The sequence below is a fragment of the Bipolaris sorokiniana genome (genome assembly GCF_000338995.1).
Source record: "Bipolaris sorokiniana ND90Pr unplaced genomic scaffold COCSAscaffold_24, whole genome shotgun sequence".
NCBI classification, from domain to species: domain Eukaryota; kingdom Fungi; phylum Ascomycota; class Dothideomycetes; order Pleosporales; family Pleosporaceae; genus Bipolaris; species Bipolaris sorokiniana.
Genome location: NW_006911918.1, coordinates 933 through 23735, shown reverse-complemented (window position 1 = coordinate 23735; position 22803 = coordinate 933). Strand labels below are relative to the sequence as shown.

At 48.2% G+C, this 22803-nt stretch overlaps 6 protein-coding genes across 6 annotated transcripts; 3 read left to right on the top strand and 3 right to left on the bottom strand.

Annotated features, from left to right (window-relative positions):
• The first annotated feature begins 1320 nt into the window (after positions 1–1320).
• Positions 1321–5954, top strand: COCSADRAFT_351273 (uncharacterized protein). The gene is made up of 3 exons (XM_007707883.1): positions 1321–1902; positions 1961–3542; positions 3594–5954. Exons 1-3 carry the CDS (start codon positions 1484–1486, stop codon positions 5658–5660), a joined length of 4068 nt encoding a protein of 1355 aa, XP_007706073.1. The 5' UTR covers positions 1321–1483; the 3' UTR covers positions 5661–5954.
• On the bottom strand, positions 5925–8237 carry COCSADRAFT_42058 (uncharacterized protein). Its single transcript, XM_007707877.1, has one exon. It carries the CDS (start codon positions 8138–8140, stop codon positions 6167–6169), a length of 1974 nt encoding a protein of 657 aa, XP_007706067.1. The 5' UTR covers positions 8141–8237; the 3' UTR covers positions 5925–6166.
• A 1553-nt stretch (positions 8238–9790) lies between these two features.
• On the top strand, positions 9791–11517 carry COCSADRAFT_185949 (uncharacterized protein). Its single transcript, XM_007707882.1, has 2 exons — positions 9791–11005; positions 11082–11517. Exons 1-2 carry the CDS (start codon positions 9843–9845, stop codon positions 11224–11226), a joined length of 1308 nt encoding a protein of 435 aa, XP_007706072.1. The 5' UTR covers positions 9791–9842; the 3' UTR covers positions 11227–11517.
• A 1822-nt stretch (positions 11518–13339) lies between these two features.
• COCSADRAFT_104334 (uncharacterized protein) lies at positions 13340–13696 on the bottom strand (the record flags this gene model as incomplete). Its single annotated transcript, XM_007707881.1, has 1 exon — positions 13340–13696. A coding segment is annotated over one exon (357 nt), but the record flags the coding sequence as incomplete, so codon positions are not given.
• Positions 13697–14754: 1058 nt separating this feature from the next.
• COCSADRAFT_155026 (uncharacterized protein) lies at positions 14755–18194 on the bottom strand (the record flags this gene model as incomplete). Its single annotated transcript, XM_007707880.1, has 5 exons — positions 17061–18194; positions 16911–16995; positions 16800–16852; positions 16711–16740; positions 14755–16662 (listed from the first exon to the last, which is right to left on the bottom strand). Coding segments are annotated over exons 1-5 (3039 nt in total), but the record flags the coding sequence as incomplete, so codon positions are not given.
• Positions 18195–21014: 2820 nt separating this feature from the next.
• On the top strand, positions 21015–21374 carry COCSADRAFT_42054 (uncharacterized protein). Its single transcript, XM_007707876.1, has one exon. It carries the CDS (start codon positions 21055–21057, stop codon positions 21319–21321), a length of 267 nt encoding a protein of 88 aa, XP_007706066.1. The 5' UTR covers positions 21015–21054; the 3' UTR covers positions 21322–21374.
• The last annotated feature ends 1429 nt before the right edge of the window (positions 21375–22803 follow it).

Sequence of the window (22803 nt, the reverse complement as noted above, 5' to 3'; positions counted from 1 at the left end):
CACGTTGCTGTAGTTCTTGTTGCGACCAGGCGCTCCGCTATGCTAGTGAAGTTCTCTAGGCAATGATCAATCGCGTTCGCGATAGCTGTGATGATGCTGTGTCTAGTTTTGGCGGCCTCTTGGGCTGCCGTGATCTTCTCCGTAACCGCGCCCGTCACCAGTTGTCTCTTGTTAGCACTACCACCGAACGATATAGGTATAGGCGCTGCTTCGGCTTGCCTGTGTCTTTTTGTAGTGCGTAGGTTAGCTAGGCTAGGGGTATTTGGGTCCTCAGGGCGCGTGTGTGTCACTTCTGGAGGTCGAAGTGTCTGCCCTGGGGTACCTGGCACCGCCATCTCTCTGTCAGAGGGAGGGCTGGGCCCGATATGAGTTGTGAGTTGCCTTATTAGGCGCTTTAGGAGTGATTTCTAACAAAAATTTAATTGTTTTGAAGGGTACCATAAAATCACAAAGTTGGTGTTCGGTGCCGTCCGCGCGGAGAAATTGCCGGACTGCACACTCTATGCCTTAAATTGACTTTCTAAGACGGCAGTCTTCATCTTCGCCTTCTCAGCTCACTTTTTGACCCGCCGAGCTCTTGGCGACTGTACGTAGCCGCAAACGAGCAGGGGGTTCTTAGAGAGGGTTGGTCGACAGCACTAAGAAAAAGAGCAACAGCACAGTTGGCAACGCGTTCTATAATGTTGGATAGGGATACAGTAAGAGGGCAAGTGCTAGAGAATAGATGGACACTGGACTGACCAATTTACATACATCGTGTGAGCATGCCGGGTGTCCGGAAAAAAAAGTGTCCCATTACACCATTACACGCAGCTCCGCAACAATTTTAAACAGCCCCACCTTCCGTACATAGCATAGCGCGAGCAGTCAACTAATCGCCGTATCAAAGCTTGGGTTTATGCTGTTGTAACGCACAGCCAGCAGCCGTTTACACGTGCAAGTTCTATAGTAACTAGTAAGAGAGAACCTGGCACGAAATGATGAGACCAAGTATCTGCTGTTAACAGTAGTTACTATCGTGTGTTCTAGTAGACTTTTTGAAGCACCACATGTAGATACGTGAAGTAGTAAAGCGTTGTACGATCTATTGCATGTATAGAAGGTCAGTAATTACCTAGCCTTAATAACCTCTTGTTAGCGCGGTAAGCCATAATCAGCCTCGCGCCTGTTGTAATGCCTAAAGCTATGCGGGGTCGGCACGCGAATCGTTACTTCGGCTACGGCTGGGCGACCCCGCACGTCTCACATAATCATCTTTGGTGTAACTAACTAATTTATTAGCTGTGGCTAAAGGACTTGTAGCTGCGCAGCGCCGTTTGTAATGCAGCAGCGCTTAGCTGTATCAGCTCTCTCAGCCTTGTGCAGCTGACAATGGATCGCAGCACTACCCTCAGCCTGGCAGCGGCCTGGAAGCTCCATTAACCTACAGCGACGCGAGGCGCGATCGATCAGTCAACTTCATCGCGGTCGCAGACCTCGCATCATGGACGGCCTTTCGGGCGCAGCAAGCGTCATTGCGGTAATCGACATATCCACCAAGATCGTCTCGCTATGCTTCCAGTACTCCACAGCTGTCAAGGATGCGAAGGGTGATATCGAACATGTGCAGAGAAAAGTTGGCGACATCACCCACATTCTGGAGAAGATCATACAATTCCTCGGCAGCCAGGACAAGGCGCGACTCTCTACCACTCAGGGCCTATTTAGCGCGCTCGAACAATGCCGAGAGGAGCTAAAGAGCCTAGAAGCAAAGCTAGATCCAGGAAAGTCTCGCAAGACTATGAGCCGGTTCGGCTTCCGTGCGCTTAAATGGCCGTTCACGAGCAAGCAGGTGAACAAGATTGTTTTAAACCTAGAAAGATACGAGCAGACATTCAGCTTGGCGCTGCAGGTCGATCAGATGTAAGCTTCTATAGCCAGATCTGCTGTACGCAGACCCAGCTTCTCACTAACTATATAGCGTCGCTGTTTTCAGCATAGACCAGAAGCTGGATCTGGCCAAACTACCTGTCGCGATAGGCGCCTCCTTCAATTCCCACAACGAAGAGCACAACGCACGATGCCTGCCAAACACCCGCACCGAGCTGCTAGATGAGATCACAACATGGGTGAACAACAAAGATGGCAAGTCCATATTCTGGCTAAGCGGCATGGCGGGCACGGGAAAGTCAACAATTGCGCGGACGGTCGCTCAGTCGTTCGCTAGTCGAGGGCAACTTGGAGCCAGCTTCTTCTTCAAGAAAGGCGAGGGTGAGCGCGGCAATACCTCACGGTTCTTTGCCACCATTGCCACGGATCTAGTCGCCTGCGAGCCAGGCATGCTACCAGGCATCAAGGAGACGCTCGACGAGGACTCGGCTATCTCACACAAAGCTCTAAAAGATCAGTTTGAGAAGCTTATTCTACAGCCACTTCTGGGGGTAAAGCAGACTCGCTCGCGGGCCTTGGCGCGAGTTATCGTGATCGACGCCTTAGACGAATGTGAACGAGAAGCAGACGTTCGGGCGATCCTTCAGCTGCTCGCTCGGACGAAAGATATTCGCCCAGTGCCGCTACGGATTATGGTCACTAGTCGGCCAGAGCTTCATATCCGCTTAGGCTTTAAGGACATGCCGAACGGCACATACCAAGACCTAGTGCTCCACGAAGTACCAAGGAACACGATTAAACATGACATCCGTCTGTTCTTAGAGCATGAGCTTAGTATAATACGAAAAGAACGCATGCTGGCCTCAGACTGGCCAGCGCCACAACAGATCCTCGCGCTAGTTGAACTGGCTGTGCCACTGTTTATCTACGCTGCTACCGTATGTCGGTATGTTGGTAGTAAAGGAAGCAATCCTATGGTTTTTTTAAATAAGGTCCTGCAGTATCAGAAGCCAACCTTTTCGCAGCTCGATCGGACGTATCTCCCTGTGCTCGATCAGCTGCTTAGTGAGCAGGAGGAAGATGAGAGGGAGATATGGCTTCAGGCTTTCCAAGAGGTTGTTGGTAGTATTGTTGTTCTCGAAAGTCCGCTCGCTGCTATCTCGCTTGCCCGCCTACTGCAAGTATCACAAGAAGAGATTCAGTGTCGACTTGACTCTCTACATTCTGTTCTTAGTGTTCCTAATAAAAAGGATGCGCCTATTCGCCTTTTGCACTTGTCCTTTCGCGAGTTCCTCGTCGACCCCCAAAAGCAAGAAAAAAGTCCGTTCTGGGTAGATGATAAAAGGACCCACCAAAAGCTTGCATCTTGCTGCCTCAAGCTTATGTCTGGATCTGGCGGTCTTCATCAGGACATGTGCGGCCTTCCAGGCACTGGAGTGCTAAGAAGCGAGGTAGATGAGCAGGTAGTTGCTACTAGGCTGCCACCTGATCTACAATATGCGTGTCGCTACTGGGTTGACCATCTCAAGCAGAGTGGGCAAGGCATCGTTGACGGGGACGCGACGCATCTTTTTCTACAGAAGCACCTTCTTCATTGGCTTGAAGCTATGAGCCTTATAAGAGAATCGAGCAGATGCGTTACCTTGCTCGACAGTCTTCAGGCGCTCACTAGCGTAAGATCTTTACAAAATACATTTCTCTTACTCTACTAACGTACAACGTAGCCCTCTGCAAAGCTAGTTTTAAGCTTTCTTCACGACGCTAAGCGGTTTGTGCTGCGGTTCCAATCTATGCTTATAGATGCGCCGTTGCAGATCTATTGCTCGGCACTAACATTCGCACCAGAGAAGAGCGTGATACGACAAACATTTGTAGGCCAAGTGCCAGAAAAGGTCAAGATGCTATCTAAGAAAGAAGCAGATTGGGACGGTTGTCGCAGCACGCTCGAGGGCCATTCTGACTATATTAGCGCGATAGCCTTCTCGTCGGACGGGCAGCTAGTCGCGTCGGGATCTAGAGACAAGACAGTACGGCTGTGGGAGACAGCAACAGGGACGTGTCGCAGCACACTCGAGGGCCATTCTGACTATGTCAGCGCAGTGGCCTTCTCACCAGATGGACAGGTAGTCGCGTCATCTGGCGGCAAGACAGTACGGCTGTTGGAGACGGCATCTGGCGACAAGACTGTACGGCTGTGGGAGACGGCAACAGGGATATGTCGCAGCACGCTCGAGGGCCATTCTCAGGAAATCAGCGCGATAGCCTTCTCACCAGACGGACAGCTAGTCGCGTCGGGATCTAGCGACAAGACAGTACGGCTGTGGGAGACGGCAACAGGGATATGTCGCAGCACGCTCGAGGGCCATTCTCAGGAAATCAGCGCGATAGCCTTCTCGCCAGACGGGCAGCTAGTCGCGTCGGTATCTAGAGACAAGACAGTACGGCTGTGGGAGGTAGTAACTGGGACGTGTCGCAGCACGCTCGAGGGCCATTTTAACTACGTCAGCGCGATAACCTTCTCACCAGATGGACAGCTAGTCGCGTGGATATCTAGAGACAAGACAGTACGGCTGTGGGAGACGGCGACAGGGACGTGTCGCAGCACACTCGAGGGCCATTCTGACTATGTTAACGCGATAGCTTTCTCACCAGACGGACAGCTAGTCGCGTCGGGATCTGGCGACAAGACAGTACGGCTATGGGAGGTGGCAACAGGGACGCGCCGCAGCACGCTCGAGGGCCATTCTGACTATGTTAGGGTGGTGACCTTCTCGCCAGACGGACAGCTAGTCGCGTCTGCATCTAGCGATAAGACAGTGCGGCTGTGGGAGACGGCGACAGGGACATGTTGCAGCATACTCGAGGTCCATTCTGACTATGTTAGGGCGGTGGCTTTCTCGCCAGACGGGCAGCTAGTCGCGTCGGGATCTAGCGACAAGACAGTATGGCTGTGGGAGGGGGCGACAGAGACGTGTCGCAGCGCGCTCGAGGGTCATTCTCAGGAAATCAGCGCGATAGCCTTCTCGCCAGACGGACAGCTAGTCGCGTCAGGATCTAGAGACATGACTGTGCGGCTGTGGGAGGCGGCGACAGGGACGTGTCGCAGCACGCTCGAGGGCCATTCTGATTATGTCAGGGCGGTAGCCTTCTCACCCGACAGGCAGCTAGTCGCGTCGGGATCTGGCGATAAGACAGTGCGGCTGTGGGAGACGGCAACAGGGACGTGTTGCAGCACGCTGAAGGGCCATTCTGACCATATCAGCGCGATAGCCTTCTCACCAGACGGACAGCTAGTCGCATCAGCGTCTGACGACAAAACTGTACGGCTGTGGGAGGCAGCAACAGGGACGTGCAGCAGCACGCTCGAGGGCCATTATTGGGCAATCACCGCGGTGGCCTTCTCACCAGACGGACAGCTAGTCGCGTCGGGATCTAGCGACATGACAGTGCGGCTGTGGGAGACGGCAACAGGGACGTGTCGCAGCATGCTCGAGGGCCATTCTTCGTATATCAGCGCGGTGGCCTTCTCACTAGACGGACAGCTAGTCGCATCTGCATCTAGAGACAAAACAGTACGGCTGTGGGAGGCGTCGACAGGGACGTGTCGCAGCACGCTAGATAGCCCTTCCGAGCACACTTCGAGTATCAACTTTTCGTCAGATAGCCAGGTACTGCATACGAACCAAGGCGATATTGCTTTGCCCCAAGCCCTAGTTAGCACATCGCTCTTGAGGCCGAGGCCGCAGTCCTCTTACGTTCTAGTACAGAACCAGTGGATATTGCATAACTAACAACGCTTCCTATGGCTTCCGCCAGAGTATCGATCAAGCTCGACCGCAGTACACGAGGGAGTAGCTTGTCTGGGGCTTGCATCTGGCCGTGTGGTTTTGCTTAAGATTCCCTAGTGCTATGGGTTTACAGATTCGCTTTAATATAAAGTATAACTAACTAACAAGAAAAAAAGAAAAGAAGAACAAATTTGCTTTATTAGTAATATTTCCTACTACCTAAGAGAGCCCGCTGGATGGCAGCGTAGCTACTCTACAACTCTCCGTGTTACTAAACGGCTCCTTAATAATAAGCATCTAGAAAGTTAGTAATAGCTTAGCTAGATAAAGGCCGAAGTGCTATAAGTACACTATACACTGTAAACTCCCAAATTGTAAATAAGCAGATAGAACAGCCCATGGGCAAAGTCTTACATGGCCTCGAGCTACATAGATTACAATAGAATGATAATAATAATAATAATAACCCATTTGCTAGAGCGAAGACAATCACTAAGACATATTTCAACTCATAACCTAGGAACCTTGAAATCGAAACCTGACAAAATATCTCTTGCAGTCCACTTATCGATAGTCTCAAGCCATTCATTGAACCCAGTGCCCCAAGTTGAACCCCGAGCGGCTTTCATTTTTGTTGCTTCATCCATCTGAGCAATTCCGGAAACCTTTCCCTCAGCGTTAAAATAACTGGGAGGGCAGTGGGAGAGAGTCGCTAGAGCACCCGAACGGGACAGAACTTCCTTAGTCCAAGCCTCTTCCGCATCAACAGTTGGCTCGACGACGAACGGATATTTGTTGGAAGATTCCTGAGACTGCTTTTCGTCTTGAACCTTATTGATCATCGCTTTGAAGAGACGAGATATAAGCTGGCTCAACTCATCCACCACAAAGGTTTGATTTGAAGTCACCCCAGTTTGTGCGAAACCCAGCCAGAACAAGTTAGGAAAGCCATTGCTCTGGACCCCATATAATGTAGAAATCCCGTCAGCCCACTTTTGATCTAAACTGCGGCCGTTTCGACCGGTGATGTCGATACGTGCTTTTTTGCCTGGACTTTCTTGGAGGTAAAGCTCATAACCAGTGCTCCAGATGATGAGGTCGAGATCATATTCTTCACCGTTCGCAACAATGCCCTTTTCGGTGAGTTTTTCAATGCCTCTTCCATCCGTATTCACCAGGGTCACATTATCCTTGTTGAAGCTGGGAAGATAGTCATCGTGGAAGCATGGGCGCTTACACCAACCTGAGTACCATGCCTTCAGTGCTTCTGCGGTGGTTTTGTCTTTGATAACCTCATCGACACGGGCACGCAATCGCTTTTGGCGGACGAGATCCATCTTTTGAAGCTTTTCCACATATTTTGGAATCTCTTCTGGCGACATAGGCGCATTAGGACCACCAATAAGCCCTGAGTAGCTTGGAAATGTGGACCACTCGTCATTAACCAAATCCACAACCGGTCGAGGATACTCATCGTGAGTAAACTTGCCGTGATTCAACCTCCTCTCTTTCTGCCACCCATGTTTAGAACTATACGTTTTCCACCACTCTGGATCTGTTGCACGCTGCCCTCTGGTGTCTACTGCAGACGGGGTACGCTGAAAGACGTAGAGTTTATTCGCCCATTTCGCTAGCTCGGGTACTGCCTGGATAGCTGTAGCACCAGTGCCAATAATGCCTACTTTCTTGTCTTTGAGATTAGTCAGGTGCGGATCCTGCTCTGAGCCTCCTGTGTATTCGTAATCCCAGACGGCGGTGTGAAACATATGGCCCTTGTAGCTGTTGACACCAGATACCCCAGGGATTTTGGGCCAATTTTGCACCCCAGTGGCTAGGAAAGCAAACCTAGAGCGGACTGTGATTTGCTTAGCCTCTTCGCCGGCTCTAAGACTTTGAAGTTTAGTAGCCCACTCGCCTTTCTCCTCATCAAAGGTCATAGACATAACCTTAACGCGGAACAAGGCATTCTTGAAAAGTCCCCATTTTTTTGCGATCCTTTCTGCTTGTGCTCGCAGTTCGGGGCCGTAGGAGTACTTATGTTTGGGCATATAGCCTGTTTCCTCAAGCAACGGCATATACATGTAGCTCTCAACATCGCACATGAGTCCGGGATAACGGTTCAGCCACCAGGTCCCGCCAAATCCCCCAGCCGTATCCACAAATCTAATATCCTCGGCAGCCACCCCAGCGTCCAACAATCGGACTGCAGAAGTAAGAGCCCCGTACCCGGCTCCAACAAATAGAAACTCGCATCGTGAGCCATCTTTAATGCCAGGCGTCATGTTGTCATACACTGGATCTGGCCACGCATTATGGATAGCCTTTGCAAATTTGTCCATTGTTGTAAAATCGACGAATTGTGCCCGGCCATCGGCACGAAGTCGCTTTTCGCGTTCATTTTTATATCGTTTTTGTATCTCCTCAAGCTCTGAAAGGGATATGGTTGAGCCATCGATAGCATTTGTGACTTCAGGTAGAGCCATAACTGAAGAAGCGCCAGACGGGAGGTAAGGTAATAATTGTAATAAGATAAATTAAGTCAATACTGATAACAGAGACTGTTCAGTCGTAAAATCTTCGTCAAATATCCTAATGCGACCGGGCAACGTGAAGACAGTGTTTATTTATACTTATTTCACTAAACTTCCAAAGATTATTGAAAAGTGCCCGAGGTCCCTGTATAATCTGATTGGGTGCTAATGTCCTGCGAGGATGCCCTACCCCAAGTCCCCCTTATTCCTTGCCACTTCCAAATTGCCGGCTAAGGGCCTGTTCGATAGCTCCATATCGCGGCTACGTTTATAGGCTGTTGTTAGTTAGAGCTTTAACAGAAAGTACTAGCTAGCATTACCGGACTTCACCACCGAGCGGCGATTGCCTAAAGGAGAATTCGAAACTGCTTAGCGCAGGGGCCCTAAACTCGAGTACTAGTCTATCGGGGATTATACATATTAGTAATGTGCATCCACCCGTAGCGCAACAACTGCCCTAGCGGAACAAACTACAAAGGGCAATTGCCGACTAGAATGTATGGAGATTATAAGAAGTTTAAGCACTAGATGTTTTCGATGTGGTTTGATCTACTATTACATTTCTATTCTTAGAGTCGTTCAAAATTGTCACCTGTCAACGAGAACTTTCGGACAAGTCTTAATAAGAAAGTGCCAGTAGCTGAGCGCAGTTTTTTGCGCATAGATGATTGGAATATATACACTGTCTGCTTCGTTTATCATTTAGCCTTCTCTTGCTAGGAAATCTGCGCTGCACAATATGTTAAATAAGTTAGATCCTGATAGTATAGCAAGAAGAGTTAGAATTGTGAATTTAGGTGTTTGGCGGTATGCACTATGTTGCAAAGTCATCACAAGACAGGTTGTAAGTTCTCTATGAAACTGTATACCCGCTTGTTTTGATGGGAGATCCTTGTATACGTACTTAGTGGTTTCTAGGCACTCAATGGCAGCTATAGACTGCAATCTTCCTTCTAAGACACCGAATATGGGCTAATTTGGGTGTTAGTGCGATTTCTCATTATAGTAGCCTGTTTTCCTTTTAATGTTTCGAGAGAAACGTTGCCAGAACCTCGCTGTATGCATTTTCCAAACTTCACGTAGCAAGAGCCACTTCAGAGGCGGGCGCAGGGGAGCTTCGGAGCAGGCGGCATGTCAGCTTACCATGGGATCGCTAAGCCGTACCATGAACCCATACCTGTATAGACTTTGCGCCGACCCAATCTAATTGTTCATAGTACCAAAACCCCTGCATGGCACGTCGGGGAAGTGGGTCATGGTATACCGCAGATTGTATCGCTGTGAGTAGAGGAAATGGTAAGCTGATATGCGGATGCAGCTTCGGAGATGAGTCTCGCCGAGATCGCTTTACTTGCTCCCTTCGTATGCTATACTTGTTCGCACCGTCAAGTACATCGGGAGATACCCGTTTAGTAAGCCTGCACTCGGGCTCGGCTATCTTTTGTGCCGGATACTTCATTAGGATTAAGATCCTAACAACAAGTAAGAGAGTAGGGCCGAGAGAGCGGGAGATGTAGAATATCTGGAAAGGCTAGAAGTATAAGAAGCCGAGATATCACGGTAAAACAAGAAGGAGAATTTGATTGTTTATTCAATCTGGATTATTACTTGCCCGCTAAGTCCTTTACCCCTTGATATCTTAAACCTCCATACAATGGCTCCACTCGATCTGCAGGTTGAGAATGCGTCACATCATCAAATTTTTGAAAAATTGAGCAAACTGGCACACACATGCAACGAAGATCAGCGTCTCTGGTGGCACAGCGTGGGCCCAATGATTGCTGAGATGCTCAATACGGCCAATTATGACGCAAGCAGCCAGTACAAACAACTTCACATATTTTTAAAGTATGTGATTCCATTCCTAGGGGTCTATCCTACAAATAGCCATGATCGATGGATGAGCATTATCAACACCTATGGATCGCCTATTGAACCCGGTCTAAACTGCAATGATTCGGCTGTCAAATATTCATTTGAGCCTATCAACAATCTGACAGGCACTACTGCCGACCCTTTCAATACTCATGCTGTTTGGGACGCCATTAAAGGACTCGTCTCCTTGGACCCCACAATAGATACTGAATACTTTCGCTACTTCAAAAACGAGTTGACCCTCAACGAAACCGAGTCTAATCTTCTACGCGACAAACATCTGGCACCCACAGATATTATGTCGCAGAACATATTGGCCTTGGACCTCAAAGGCGACAAATTTAAAGTCAAGGTCTACTTCTACGCCGCACTAAAAGCACTCGTTACCGGAAAGTCAGTCAACGAGCTGATGTTCGGCTCTGTCCGCATGTTGGCAAAGCGCCAAGCCAACATAGCCGCTGGACTAGACATGCTGGAGGAGTACATTGACTCTCGTGCGCCTGATGGAAATTTGTTCCCGCGGCTGCTATCGTGCGATCTTTTGAAGCCAACTAAGTCACGGATCAAGATTTACGTTTCAGAGCAAGTTGTCTCTTTGGCTGCTATTAGTGACATGTGGACGCTCGGTGGTCGCCGCGCTGATCCAACAACTCTAGCTGGTTTGGATCTAATTCAGGAGCTTTGGGAGCTTCTCAAGATTCCAGAGGGTGTACGAAAATACCCTAAGGGATATCAGCCTTTGGGTAGTTCGTCGAACGAATTATTGCCAACTATGGCAAATTACACTCTCCACCCAGATCACGCTGTTCCCATGCCACAGATATACTTTTGGGTCTTTGGAATGAATGACATGGCCATCGCTGATGCGCTAACGATCTTCTTCCAACGACACGGCTGGACTGAGATGGCTAAGAAGTACAAGAACAGCTTGAAAGCGTATTAGTAAGTGTGCCGTTTTTCTCTTAAACTTCTAAATATTATAGTGCCACAAATTACTAACAGATCATAAAATATACAGTCCAAATGAAGAGCATGATCACATGAATTATGTTCATGCAAGTATTTCATTTTCTTACCGAAAGAACAAGCCATATCTAAGCGTTTATTACCATAGCTTTGAAACAGGAGACTGGGCTTCTAATAAGTATAATTGTTCTAACTAACAGAAAGAGTTCCTATTCTTAATCCCTCGTAGGATTGAAGTTAATTAGGACCTTAATGCTAGATTTCATAGCGACTTTACAGACTTTAACCCTGCAGAGTTTGTATAGTTCTATGCTTATTGTTATTATTGCATTATAGTCCTGCATCAGCCGTTAGTTATATAAAACTATAGCTAGAGGCTGTTCTATCTGCTTATGTACAGCTTAGTACTTTAGTTATTGTAAAAGCATTTAGGTGATTGTTAGTAAGACTCTATTTTGAACCTTAGGAAATAATTTAATACTACTACTAAAAACCTCTTACCGAGTATATGCCTATTAGGCACACCTCTATTAGGTACGACAACTAAATTACGGTCGCGACGAAGGTAGTAGAACAGCGAACTATGGTTACGATAAGACAGCAGCACAACGAACTATAGGTATAATAAGGACACTGGCCACATAGTGTAGCAAAGCGCTCTAATACCTATAAATTCGCCATATCGTCTCCCGTCCGTCCTACCCATCTCATCACCACTGGGTATTCATTTGAACTCGATCTCTTTTTAACATAATATCGAACTTCCTCTCGTAGCTTTTGTCCCCATCTTTACTCTATCTACTACCAATCAAGGCTACCACGTCTCTTAACCTTATAATAGCTTTCTTTAACCATCCACCTAAAGAAATCTATAAAGATATATAGAGATAGAACTTTAGTTAGACTACGTAGTAGCTTCGAGAAGATATAGTCCGCATTAAAGAGGCTTCAAAAGCCAGACATCCAACCAATTAGTAGAGGGAGTTTACAGAGAGGGTGTAGTCAAAGGAGAGCAAGGAGTAGATAGGTATAGTTCTTTAGTTTTACGGTAAAGCGCTAGGTGTCCAATGGGATAGGGATAAGACTTTACGGTGTCGCAAACATGTCGCTCGTGTTGACGCTATGTGACGGTATTGATAGGCGGGCGTGGCGGTGTCAATGAGTGGAGCTAAGAATGGGTACCCGTGGTTGCTATTTTGATTATCTGCTTTACTTACTAGTCTTAATAAATATCGGAATTTATTTTTTCTCAATAAATGCATCTCAGAAGACCGAAGCCATAGTGTCCATAAGTAGCACAAACTAACTATTTGTAGCTTGCAATCATAACAGCTTACTGCCACGCAAGTCAGCGCAAGCCAACCAGCTTAATGCAGGTGAGGGCGGTGCGACGCAGCGCTACGATAGCCAACGCTCACAACGCCCAGCCTTGTCTCAGCCTTGCATTTCAGCCTGGCTGCTCGTGCCGCTATACCGCTCTTTCCACCTCGATTAACATCTTTTTTTCTTTCACTTCTCCACCCTTGGTTGCCGCTTCCTGTCGCCTCTAGACCCTCGTCTGACGGCTCTAGGAGACGCTGCTTCCTTATGATCAGCAATGGTGAGACTAGTATGGGAAGAGCGTGCTCCAAGGCTAACGCGACGCTAGGTTCGGCCAGTTATTAGTAAAGACGTGGGTCTAAAGGTGCTCTGTGAAGCACCATCAGAAGCGCAGAGCATTGAGTACGTGCGCCTGCAATCGTCGTCTGCATATTCCTCCAGCAGCTTTACTTACCTCTTTTCTCGCCTGATCGTCTGTTTCGTATGCCATGATGAGCGCATATTGCATTACGATATAATCGTGAAGCTTTGATGATATGTTTGTAGTAGCTCCACCATAGGGGTTTGATTGTTTTGTTTTGCCCACGCTAAAGGTGTCCATCGATCTCTGTTTTCAATAGACAAATCGAGCTTTCCTGTCGCGAGCAGTAATGTGACCATGCCCCGGTATTTATTTTGTACAGCCCACAACAACGGCGTCGATCCGTTTGTGTCTTTCGCATTGACATCTATGCCATCAATGTCAAGGAGCAGCTGAACCACTGCCACATGCCCGTTCGAAACAGCCCACCAGAGTGGTGTATATTCGTAGGGGCCACGAGCATCAGCATTGGCTCTACCTGTGTTAAAGGGTGAACGGAGCATAATTATATTTCGCCTCTTTGCTGCAAACAACAGCGACATCTAACCATCACTAGTTTTCGCATTTACGTCGACTTTTTCTGTGTCGAGCAGCTGCTTAAACACTACTTCGAGTCCGTTTTGTGTCACCTATAATAGTGGCGTCCATCCATTCTTGTCCTTAGCATTAGGATCGACTTTGCCTATGTCAAGCAGCTGTTTAACCATCGCCTCGTGTCCATCCTGTGCCGCTAACAACAGCAGCGTTAATCCATTCTTGTCCTTAGCATTAGGATCGACTTTGCCTGTATCGAGCAGCTGCTTGGCTATAGCTTGGTGTCCTTTCTGTGCCGCCCAGAAAAGCGGCGCCCATCCATTCTCGTCCTTAGCATCAGGATCAGCTTTGCCTATATCAAGTAGCTGCTTGACCACCGCTTCATGTCCGTTTTGTATCGCCCATATTAGCGGCGTCCATCCATTCTTGTCCTTAGCATCAGGATCAACTTTACCTTTGTCGAGCAGCTGCTTAACTACTATCTCATGTCCGCTCTGTACCGCCCAGAATAGCGGCGTCCATCCATTCTCGTCCTTAGCATCAGGATCAGCTTTGCCTATATCAAGTAGCTGCTTGACCACCGCTTCATGTCCGTTTTGTATCGCCCATATTAGCGGCGTCCATCCGTTCTCGTCCTTAGCATCCGGATCGACTTTGCCTGTATCGAGCAGCTGCTTAACCACCGCCTCATGTCCGTTCTGCGCCGCCCACAACAGCGGCGTCCAACCGTTACTAGTTTTTGCATTGACGTCGACCTTGTCTGTGTCGAGCAGCTGCTTAACTACCGCCTCGTGCCCGTTCTGTGCCACCCAGAACAGTGGTGTTTTTCCATTGTGGTGTTTCAAATCAGGATCTACAAGCTCGCGCTGCAGTATGATTTCAAGAATATCAGTCGCTCCGTTTTGGGCAGAATCCACGAAGCACTCTTCCAAGAGTAAGTTGCCAGCTGAAAATCTTCCCTCTTCGAGCAGAAGCTTTGTGATCCCTGCCATATCAACCTCGAGTGCTATTCTCAAAGCTGTATAACCATCATGATTTTCCATCTCGACTGATGATGGCGCTGTCAGGAGCAACTTCCGAACAATATCTTCGTGGTCATTTATTGTTGCGAGCAATAGCGGACATTCACCGTAACGATTCTGTAAGGCCGCTGGTGCACCGTGATCCAAAAGCATCTCGACTACGCTAGTCAGACCTCTCCTAGATGCCAACCCCAGCGCATCGTCATCATACCAACCATCGTCCTCGTTTTCTTCATCATCATGGTGTTCCGGTTCTGAACGATCATTTAGGTCAGATCTAGTTGTGTTAGCTCCAGCGCCAAGTAGCTGAGAGACGATGCCTTCCAAAACAAGGTCTCGCTGAGGCAGCCGGTCTTTGAGTGCGAAGAACACAGTACCATCAAGGTTCAGTTTCTTCTCAATCAATATTGACAGAAGTTTTGTGTTCCTGCTGCTGATAGCATAAGCCACTAGCGCAGTCTCTCGTCCAAGGTATTCTAGGTTAGCACCCGCTTCGATAAGTGTGAAGATGACACCATCCATTTTTTGCTCCAGAGCAATATCGAGTACTGTGTCACCATCGTTGTTCTGCGCGTTGATGCCCGCAGCACGTGCCACTAAAAGGGGTGTAACTCCGCGCTCGCCGTCAGAATCATGCTGTCTATGTTGGCCTTCGCATTCGACTATTCGATCTAGCAGTACTAAAGCAATATCCTGATGGCCCTCTCTGATGGCGAGCATCAGTGGTGTGTTTCCGTCGGCGTCCCTGATTTCCATCTCCTCGCAGCCTGACTCTAGAAGTACATTGACAGCGCTCATAGATCCAAAGGCCACCAAGACATGCAAAGCCGTCGCCCCGACGAAGGGCCACCCCAGAGGCGTGTGTATGCTGTCTGGATCCAAAGCCCTCCACAGTGTGGCAAGCTTGCACATGATCTTAGATTTCGGCGTCCATTGCATTGCAGAGAGGAGGTCAGATTGGAGGATCCCTTCTTCTTCAATTTTCTTGATGTGCGCAAACAAAAATCGTACGGCGTACGGTGCTAACGGGAACCTTGATGAAATGATACCTCTCGAAAGATGAGCGCTCTCTAATATATCTTCCAAGGTCATGTATCGAAGACAAGATCTCGATATCTGGAGGTGACTGGAACCTGCCAATGACAGTGCTGTGGGTAGATGATGGCCAAAAATATTGACAACCTCCTGTATTAGAAAGTCGGCCACTGATTGGTGTATAAGCTGAGCCTCACGGTCTGAGTCTTCTCCATTGAGATCGTATTGCTCCCACACCTCGCGGCTTTGGAAGCGGATCAGACCTCTAGAGATATGTTTGACGTATCTTTCGAAGTCGGCTAAAGTATCAGACCAACCTTCATAGGCTCGAAGATCAGAAACGGTCCTATGACTCATGTCTCTATCGGCAGCAAGCGCATCCCGAAGCTCTTGAGCAGACAGGGGCCTTTCGGCGAACAGGACCCACTGGAAGATCTTTGTCATTTGATGTTGGTCGGTTGGTAGAACCCCATTAAGAATTGCTTCGTACGTTTTACTAAGAGTCTGCGGACAGGTGGCAAGTTCTTCGAGGAGCTTCTCTGCTCTAATGCCAACCAAATTCTTTTCGACTATTGTATTAGTCACAAGAAACACCCATTGAAATCCACCATTGAATTTCGATAGAATCTCGGCCTCAATTTGCCTGCGCTTTGACTCTGGCCTAATGTTTCTCAACTGCTTCTGAACATACCATTGCACGTCTTGACCATTCATGTTCTCCACTTGTACCGAGGGTATGGTATCAAGTGCAAGGATTGGGTAGTGTCTGGAGGAGAGACATACTTTGAAGTACGCATGTTCACTTTTTGTCTGGTATGTGAGGTCTTGAAAATATGCTAACAGGCTCTTTGCAGGGCCTTCTCCGCATTCGTCTAGTGCGTCGATAAAGATGACAATGCGCTGAAGGTGTGTATCATTAGTTAGTAAACTAGACAAAACTTCTTTAAGTTCACTCTCGGTCCATTCCCATGCACCTCCGGTATGTCCCCCGTATCGTTTCTCTTTCTCTGAAAATTTGGCAGTCATCTGAGTAAGGTGTTCTGGGAAGTGTTCGAGCATCGAGGCTAACAGCGCACGGAATAGCCCTAATAATGTCTTCTGCAGGGGCGTCCCTTGGCCATGGAAAAAGAAATAGATAACAAGGTCGTTAGGACTGCGCTCACGTATTCTCTTAACGCTATGCTTCATAAGCACAGACTTGCCCGTGCCAGGATCTCCTTTAATCCAGAAGAGTCCTGAAGTTCCTCTCGCCCAGGCTTGGTACCCTACATCTTCAGAAAGCCATTCGCAGGTATCTACCGCGGTATGGATGTCATCGAACCGGTACTCTTGCTCGGGGAAAGAAAGCGATCTAAGGCAATCTAAACTAAGTCAGTATTCCATTGTGTTATTTACCCAAGTTTCCCCACCTTTTTGCTGAGACGAGAGTTGTGCAGGCACTATAACGTTGTTAGCGCGCTCACACTCTACTGGTAAGGAGCTTGGTAGCACGTCTTACTCCTAGTCACTCGCTTTATCTGTGATCCGTTTGCCAAAGTGAAGTTCTGGAAGCTTTAGTTATTAGTAGAGCACTACAATTGGAACTAACAAGATGGCATGCATGACTCACTTTGGGACGTTAATCTCTAAATCTTCTGACTTTTCGGTCCTCCTACGTTTAGCATCAGGACTCAGGGGGCGTTCAGAGGTGTGTTCTTTGAGAGTAAGGGCATCAGTACTAGCTAGCTAAGTAGCAGTTGGAGAACAGAACGTCACTAACTGTATGCGAATCGGGTAGCCTCTTCCACTGTGCATGACTTGGCCACCTCCGCTGGCGGTATCACCGACAGTACCTCTTTCGCGTACGCTGCCGCCGTCGCTGCCGCATATGGTTGCCAACATTTATTCTTATGCGAGTCCGCGTAGTCGCAGATGCCGCGGATGACCAGACACGGGAAGCTGTTCATTAGTCCCGCTGCCTCCATCTCAAAGCATAAGACCCCGCCGAGCTCTGCGCTGACCCTATCTCTCTCGGCAGCGCTCCGCATCACCTGGTTACCGGACGCAATAGTCCCGTGGTGCACCATGACATTTTGCCTCCGCGACTCCCGAGCTACTAAGTAATTCACATCGCACTGTTTGCATGTCGCTCCTCCCTTGTGGTTGTATGTCGCGTCGTAAAGAGCGTCTAGGCCTGCAGCTTCTCGCGTGAAGTCTGGCAAGCTGTTGAGCTTTGACAGATACTCCAATAACTTGTCCCTCCCTCTCATCTGCTTAGCCCGCAGATTTGCAATCGCGTTTAGTAGTACCGTCGGTGGTATGTTAAGCGCTCCGGTCCGCTCGAACCCACTCGGCGTAGCCTTGCCCGAGTCGTACTGCACCACTCCGCCGTGCATCTTGTGCGGCTTGCTCACCACCACGTCCCCAAGTCGCACGTCTGCTTCCTCGCTCGGCACGCCGCCGCCTATGCCCACCATCAGCCCAAGCCGTGTCGACGAGAAGGTCGACTTCAGCTGCGCTGCGACTGCTGCAGCCGAGTTGGTGCCCGTTTGGCCTTCAGGCAAGCAGGCGATGACAACATTGTGCTCGCCGATGCGTCCGCAGGTGTAGAGGTTTGTGTCATGGGCGTTGTACGGGGGTGTGTCGTGCTCCTCGTCGAGCATCTCCTGCGCGACCGCTAGCTCGACGGGCAGTGCGCACACCCATCCCACCGTATAGTCTTCGCGGCGCAGCTGGCGCGCCATGTGCGGTCGTTGCGGGGGGTCGAGACGAAAGTGACTGCAGTGTCTCACCGGCAGTGTGTTGAAGGTGAAGTCATGGTCTAGGAGCTTGACAGTGTAGTAGTCGCTCAGCCTGACGACGAGCAGCACTGCAGCAGGGCTGAGGCGGGCTGAGACGGGCTGTTGACGTTTAGTGGAGATCGCTGCAGACGCAGGTGAGTGTGGGGGCCTGAACTGCAGCTCGCTCATTAGCTACAGTACTAGGACATAAGTTCGGCCTCGCTAGCCGAAACCCCACCATCACCAAAAGTTAGTGCCAGTGCTCCCGCCACCAATAACTCCACCAAAACTGCATTTTTTAAATCTGAAAAATAGAATTGATTCTCGTATACTAGTATTTAGTTTGCCAGCCTCGTGCTTGGCGGCAGGCGCGGAGGCGGCGAGGCATTGACCTAATCAGTGATTTGATTTGGCTGCTTGGTATCCTACGCCAGCACTCTCTTAGAGCCCTACAAAAACCATCCCACTGTTCCTGAGTTTGGCTGTAATTATTTTATTCTAGATAGAATCGGTGCATGTTTCGTTTAAGGACCCACCAGAGGTGCTCAATAGGGTTAAGATCTGGTGAGTAAGCTGGCCAGCTAAGTGGTATAATCTGGTGGGTGGTGAGGAAGTTGCGTACACTATGAGCGGTATGTATGCGCGCGTTATCATGTATAAAAAGCTGCGAGGGCCGCCAGTGAGGTGGGAGACCTCTTTCAAGGGTTTGGATGTAACTTTGGCCGGTATAGCCACCGCGGGGAGCATTAGGATCCCTATCCATGATCACGAGAGGACTGCGTCGCCCCCGGCCGCGTTCATCCACCCATATAGCCCCCCACACCATTTGCTGCGGGCCCTGGCTAGCACGAGCCTCTGTTAGCATCCTATGCTTCCATTTCTCTTCTGGATATCGAAAACACCACTCTTGTGTGCCACCAGATCCCTTCTGAACTGAGCACTCATCTGAGAACTTGACCGTGCGCCGATGCCAAGGAAAACTCCGATACTGGCATGCGAATTTATAGCGCCCACGAGCATGCTTAGGGGTCAGCTTAGGTCGTTTTTTGCAGCGGTGCTTAGTTAATTTTCGACGTTTGAGGACTGTATATAATGTTCGGCGGCTAGGAGGCTTCGAAGAGGTACCATCTAGGTGCACAAAGATAGCGACTTTAGCAAGGTCTTCGTATAGTATTTTTGGATCAGCTCGTGCAGCACGATATATTAGCTTCTGCTGGTGACGTGAAAGTATCTGTGGACGGCCAGAGCGAGGTTTATCCTGTACTGATCCAGTCTGGTGGAGCTTATTGTATAGCTGACGAATGGTGGATGGATCGCGGTTGAAGCGCGCTGCTATATCTTTGTAGCTTGCGCCCTCGTGCAGCATCCCGATAGCAATATTACGTTCATCCACTGTCATATTTCGGCCACGGCGCACATTTTGAGATAGCTCACGGCCGAATTGGCGTGGTGTAGCGTTGGTGGTTGGCATTCAAAAAAGTAGATTAGATTGGTATTGGTGGGGCGGTGGAGCTAACCGAGGTGAAACTTATTGCCCATGACTGGTAGTTATATACTCTTATAAAATAATCTTTACAAGTAGTTAATACTACAAACTTTACTAAGTTAAGAGTGAATAAGAAAATAGAGTTAAAGATAGCAAGTTACTAGCCTATTTAAGATAAGAGGACAAGAGGGGGCGACGTAGGTTTAGAACCTGCAGGTACTGCTGCAATGCTACGGCTTTAACAACTATTCTGGTGTCTAGCGTCTTGCCAAGACAAAGCAGATAAAAACTCAGCGTTAACGCCGCAACTAGCGTGTCTGATAACTAACACTGCCTACTTCACTAACTCTACGCCAAAAGCTACTAAACGAACAGGAAGAAGAAGAAGAAGAAGAAGACTGATATCAGATATACTACTGGGCAGCACCTACCTATTTTATCAACGCTATCACGCAGCTATGCTACCGGAGTTTATCTGCAATTTTCTCGCCACACTGGCGCACCCGCCCTGGACAAACGCACTAAGACACAACGTGTACATGACATTAGATGGAGAAGAAAGAACACCGTTCGGTTTTTACGTCCAATCTAGTAGCACTGTCACTGATTCCTCGTGCCAGAATCAGCAACTTTTGCGATTCAATACGCTACCAGCGGAGCTTCAACTTCGCGTTCTTACCTTTTGCTCTGCTTCTACTCTCTTTCAACTTATGAGAGTGTCTTCTAGTCTCCGAAAAGAAGCTAGTAAGCTCTTTTGGGCTTATCCAGGCGTGTACTTTGTTATTGAGGCACATTGGCTCCTTAATGGGGGCTACGCTGGCTATACTCATAACGATCTAGGCTTTGTAGCTAAAGCGGAAAACATCCAGATCGATTATGACTTTGGGGTAGATGATATTATCTGCCCGTCAGGCGATGAAACAGTGGAGGTTCGGCAAGATCAAATCGCAAGGTTCTGGGAGATCTTTGAAAAGAGATGTCCAAGGGCTAAAAATGTGATTATTAATCGGACTTGGACGCCACTATCGAATAGAAAAGAGACGCACTGCATTCCCAGGGGAGTACAGCTTCTGGTGGAATTGTCGCCGGCAAGAGTTGTAGCGTCTGCGTTTGTTGCCGAGAAAGCCAATATTGCAGCTAGCATAGACGCAAGCAGGCTATGTACGCAGAAGTGGCAAAGAGCAGTGTACCAAGTCTGTCCAGACGGGTTGTGGGAGAAGAACAGGGTTGGGCAAGACTGGAAGGCAGTCCTTGTGCCGTCTAAGAAGTTTTCAGGCCCAGTTGGACGTTTTTACGAGTTCCAGTATAGAGGATCGCTTATTTTCTTAGAACAATTAGGGTTATGGCCAGTTGTAGTAGAGGCATTAGATCGGTGGCATTTTGAGGGGATCAAGGACAGCCCTTTCTCTTGTCCATTAGCTGGGTGCGATGGGTATTTTCAAAAAGCGGGAGAGTGGACGATGCATGCCGCGGAGTTCCACAACCAGGATCGGATAGTAGAGGAGTGTATGAAGCTACTCCCGGCAGCTGTACAAGCAGAGTTGGAAGGTTGTAGGGTTAAGCTAGCTGAGAAGGAAGGTAAGATTTACGAAGATGCTAACAAGATACACGAGGAGTGGGATAGAGGAGGAGAGGAAGGGCAAAATGAGATGAAGGGTATGTGGCAGGAGCAGCTTAGGGACGACCCAGTATGGGAGACAGGGGCGGATAGTTGGGCGAGTAACGGGATTTGGCAGGAGTTGTATAGAGAGTTCTGGGAAGAGAAGCATTATTAGAATTTGCTAAGGTAGCATGGATACTCAAGAGACTAGGGGGTAGGGAGAAAGAGAAAGAGACGAGAGTTTGTTTGTTTTTGTTTATTTATTTTTGCTTATTTAGTTGTGTAATTTTCTAGGAAGTGATATGATATAGGTATACTATGTAAGAAGAAGTGAGTTAGTAGTAGAAGTATTGTACTATAATACTAGTACAGTGGGGTGACAAAAAAATGTCCAAATCCAAAAGGTTGTCTTTTCTAAACGATTATTATTCAATAACTAGGTAAGTTATGCCAACACGGGTAATTGTAACGGCGCAGGCAAGACTACTCGGATCGGTATCGGCAGTAGTGTCACTCAGAGGCATGTGGGAGTGCGTGGGACATCAAACGAGCCTTGATTCGAATAGACACCTATAGGCCTTGTACGAAAGGATATCAAAAGTCTACAGAGCTAGCTACAGGGAGTGTCTCTATATATACCTGTCCTGGTCGGATCCGAATCGGATCCGACTAGGACTGCATAGCTGATGAGAGGGCGGCTGATACTTCCTCCGATCCGGCTCCGGGATGGGTCTGATGCTTGGTGAGGTTGTAACCATCGTTACAAGATTAGGGGATGAACGCCGGATAGTACGGGAATTTACCAGAATGTACTAGCTTATTATAAGAACCAGCTCCTAGGAGCTGACTTTGGCAGGGATTCATTTAAATTTTATGTCAGCTTAGGAACTCGAATAACCAAATCCAATTTTTATACAGCTGCTTTTTCACTAAGAATGTTCTATTGTACTTTAATCTATCTACTCAATACTTTTTACTCTGAGCTTACGTATATTCACAGCGGCCATAACAAGAATTCCCTTTTCTATCTTACTCTGTTCGAGTGCCTAGACTACTTTTAGAAGTGTTGTCTCTATTTAGTCAAGTAAAGAAACAGCTATTCTTCATCTATATAAACTGCCTTCTATCTCAGGAATCCTTCTACCATCACATCCAGCCTACAATCTTCTTGAACTCTATTACTACAGCAACTCTTTGGTATAGTATTTCCCACTGTCTATATTTCTTACGTAATAACTAACTTAACAACTAGAACCTTAGCTTCAGACAAAAGCTTAATTCATAGTAACGGATCTGTAGCAGTATTTATATTACCGCTACTAATTTATTGTTAGAAAATGACGCCTATTAACACTATACTCGTCACTGTTCTCCTCTCCGTCGCCTCTGTTTCAGCCAACTGCGTCGCCAACATCCTGAATAGTAACCAGGCTGTTGTGGGGACTGGCTGTGTTCCAGCTGGAGGTCAAGCCTTTGTTGCGGCAAATGGCGCTAATTGGCTTGTTCGGGCTACAGGATCCTGTGGTCTTAGCCTTGGTGGAACTCAGACTCTACCATCCGACTGGAGTCTTCAATCTGGAGGAAGGTGCTAGATAATAGAATATCTAGCGCTACTTATATTAGGGACTCTACCTTAGTAGAGATAGCCTATACTTAG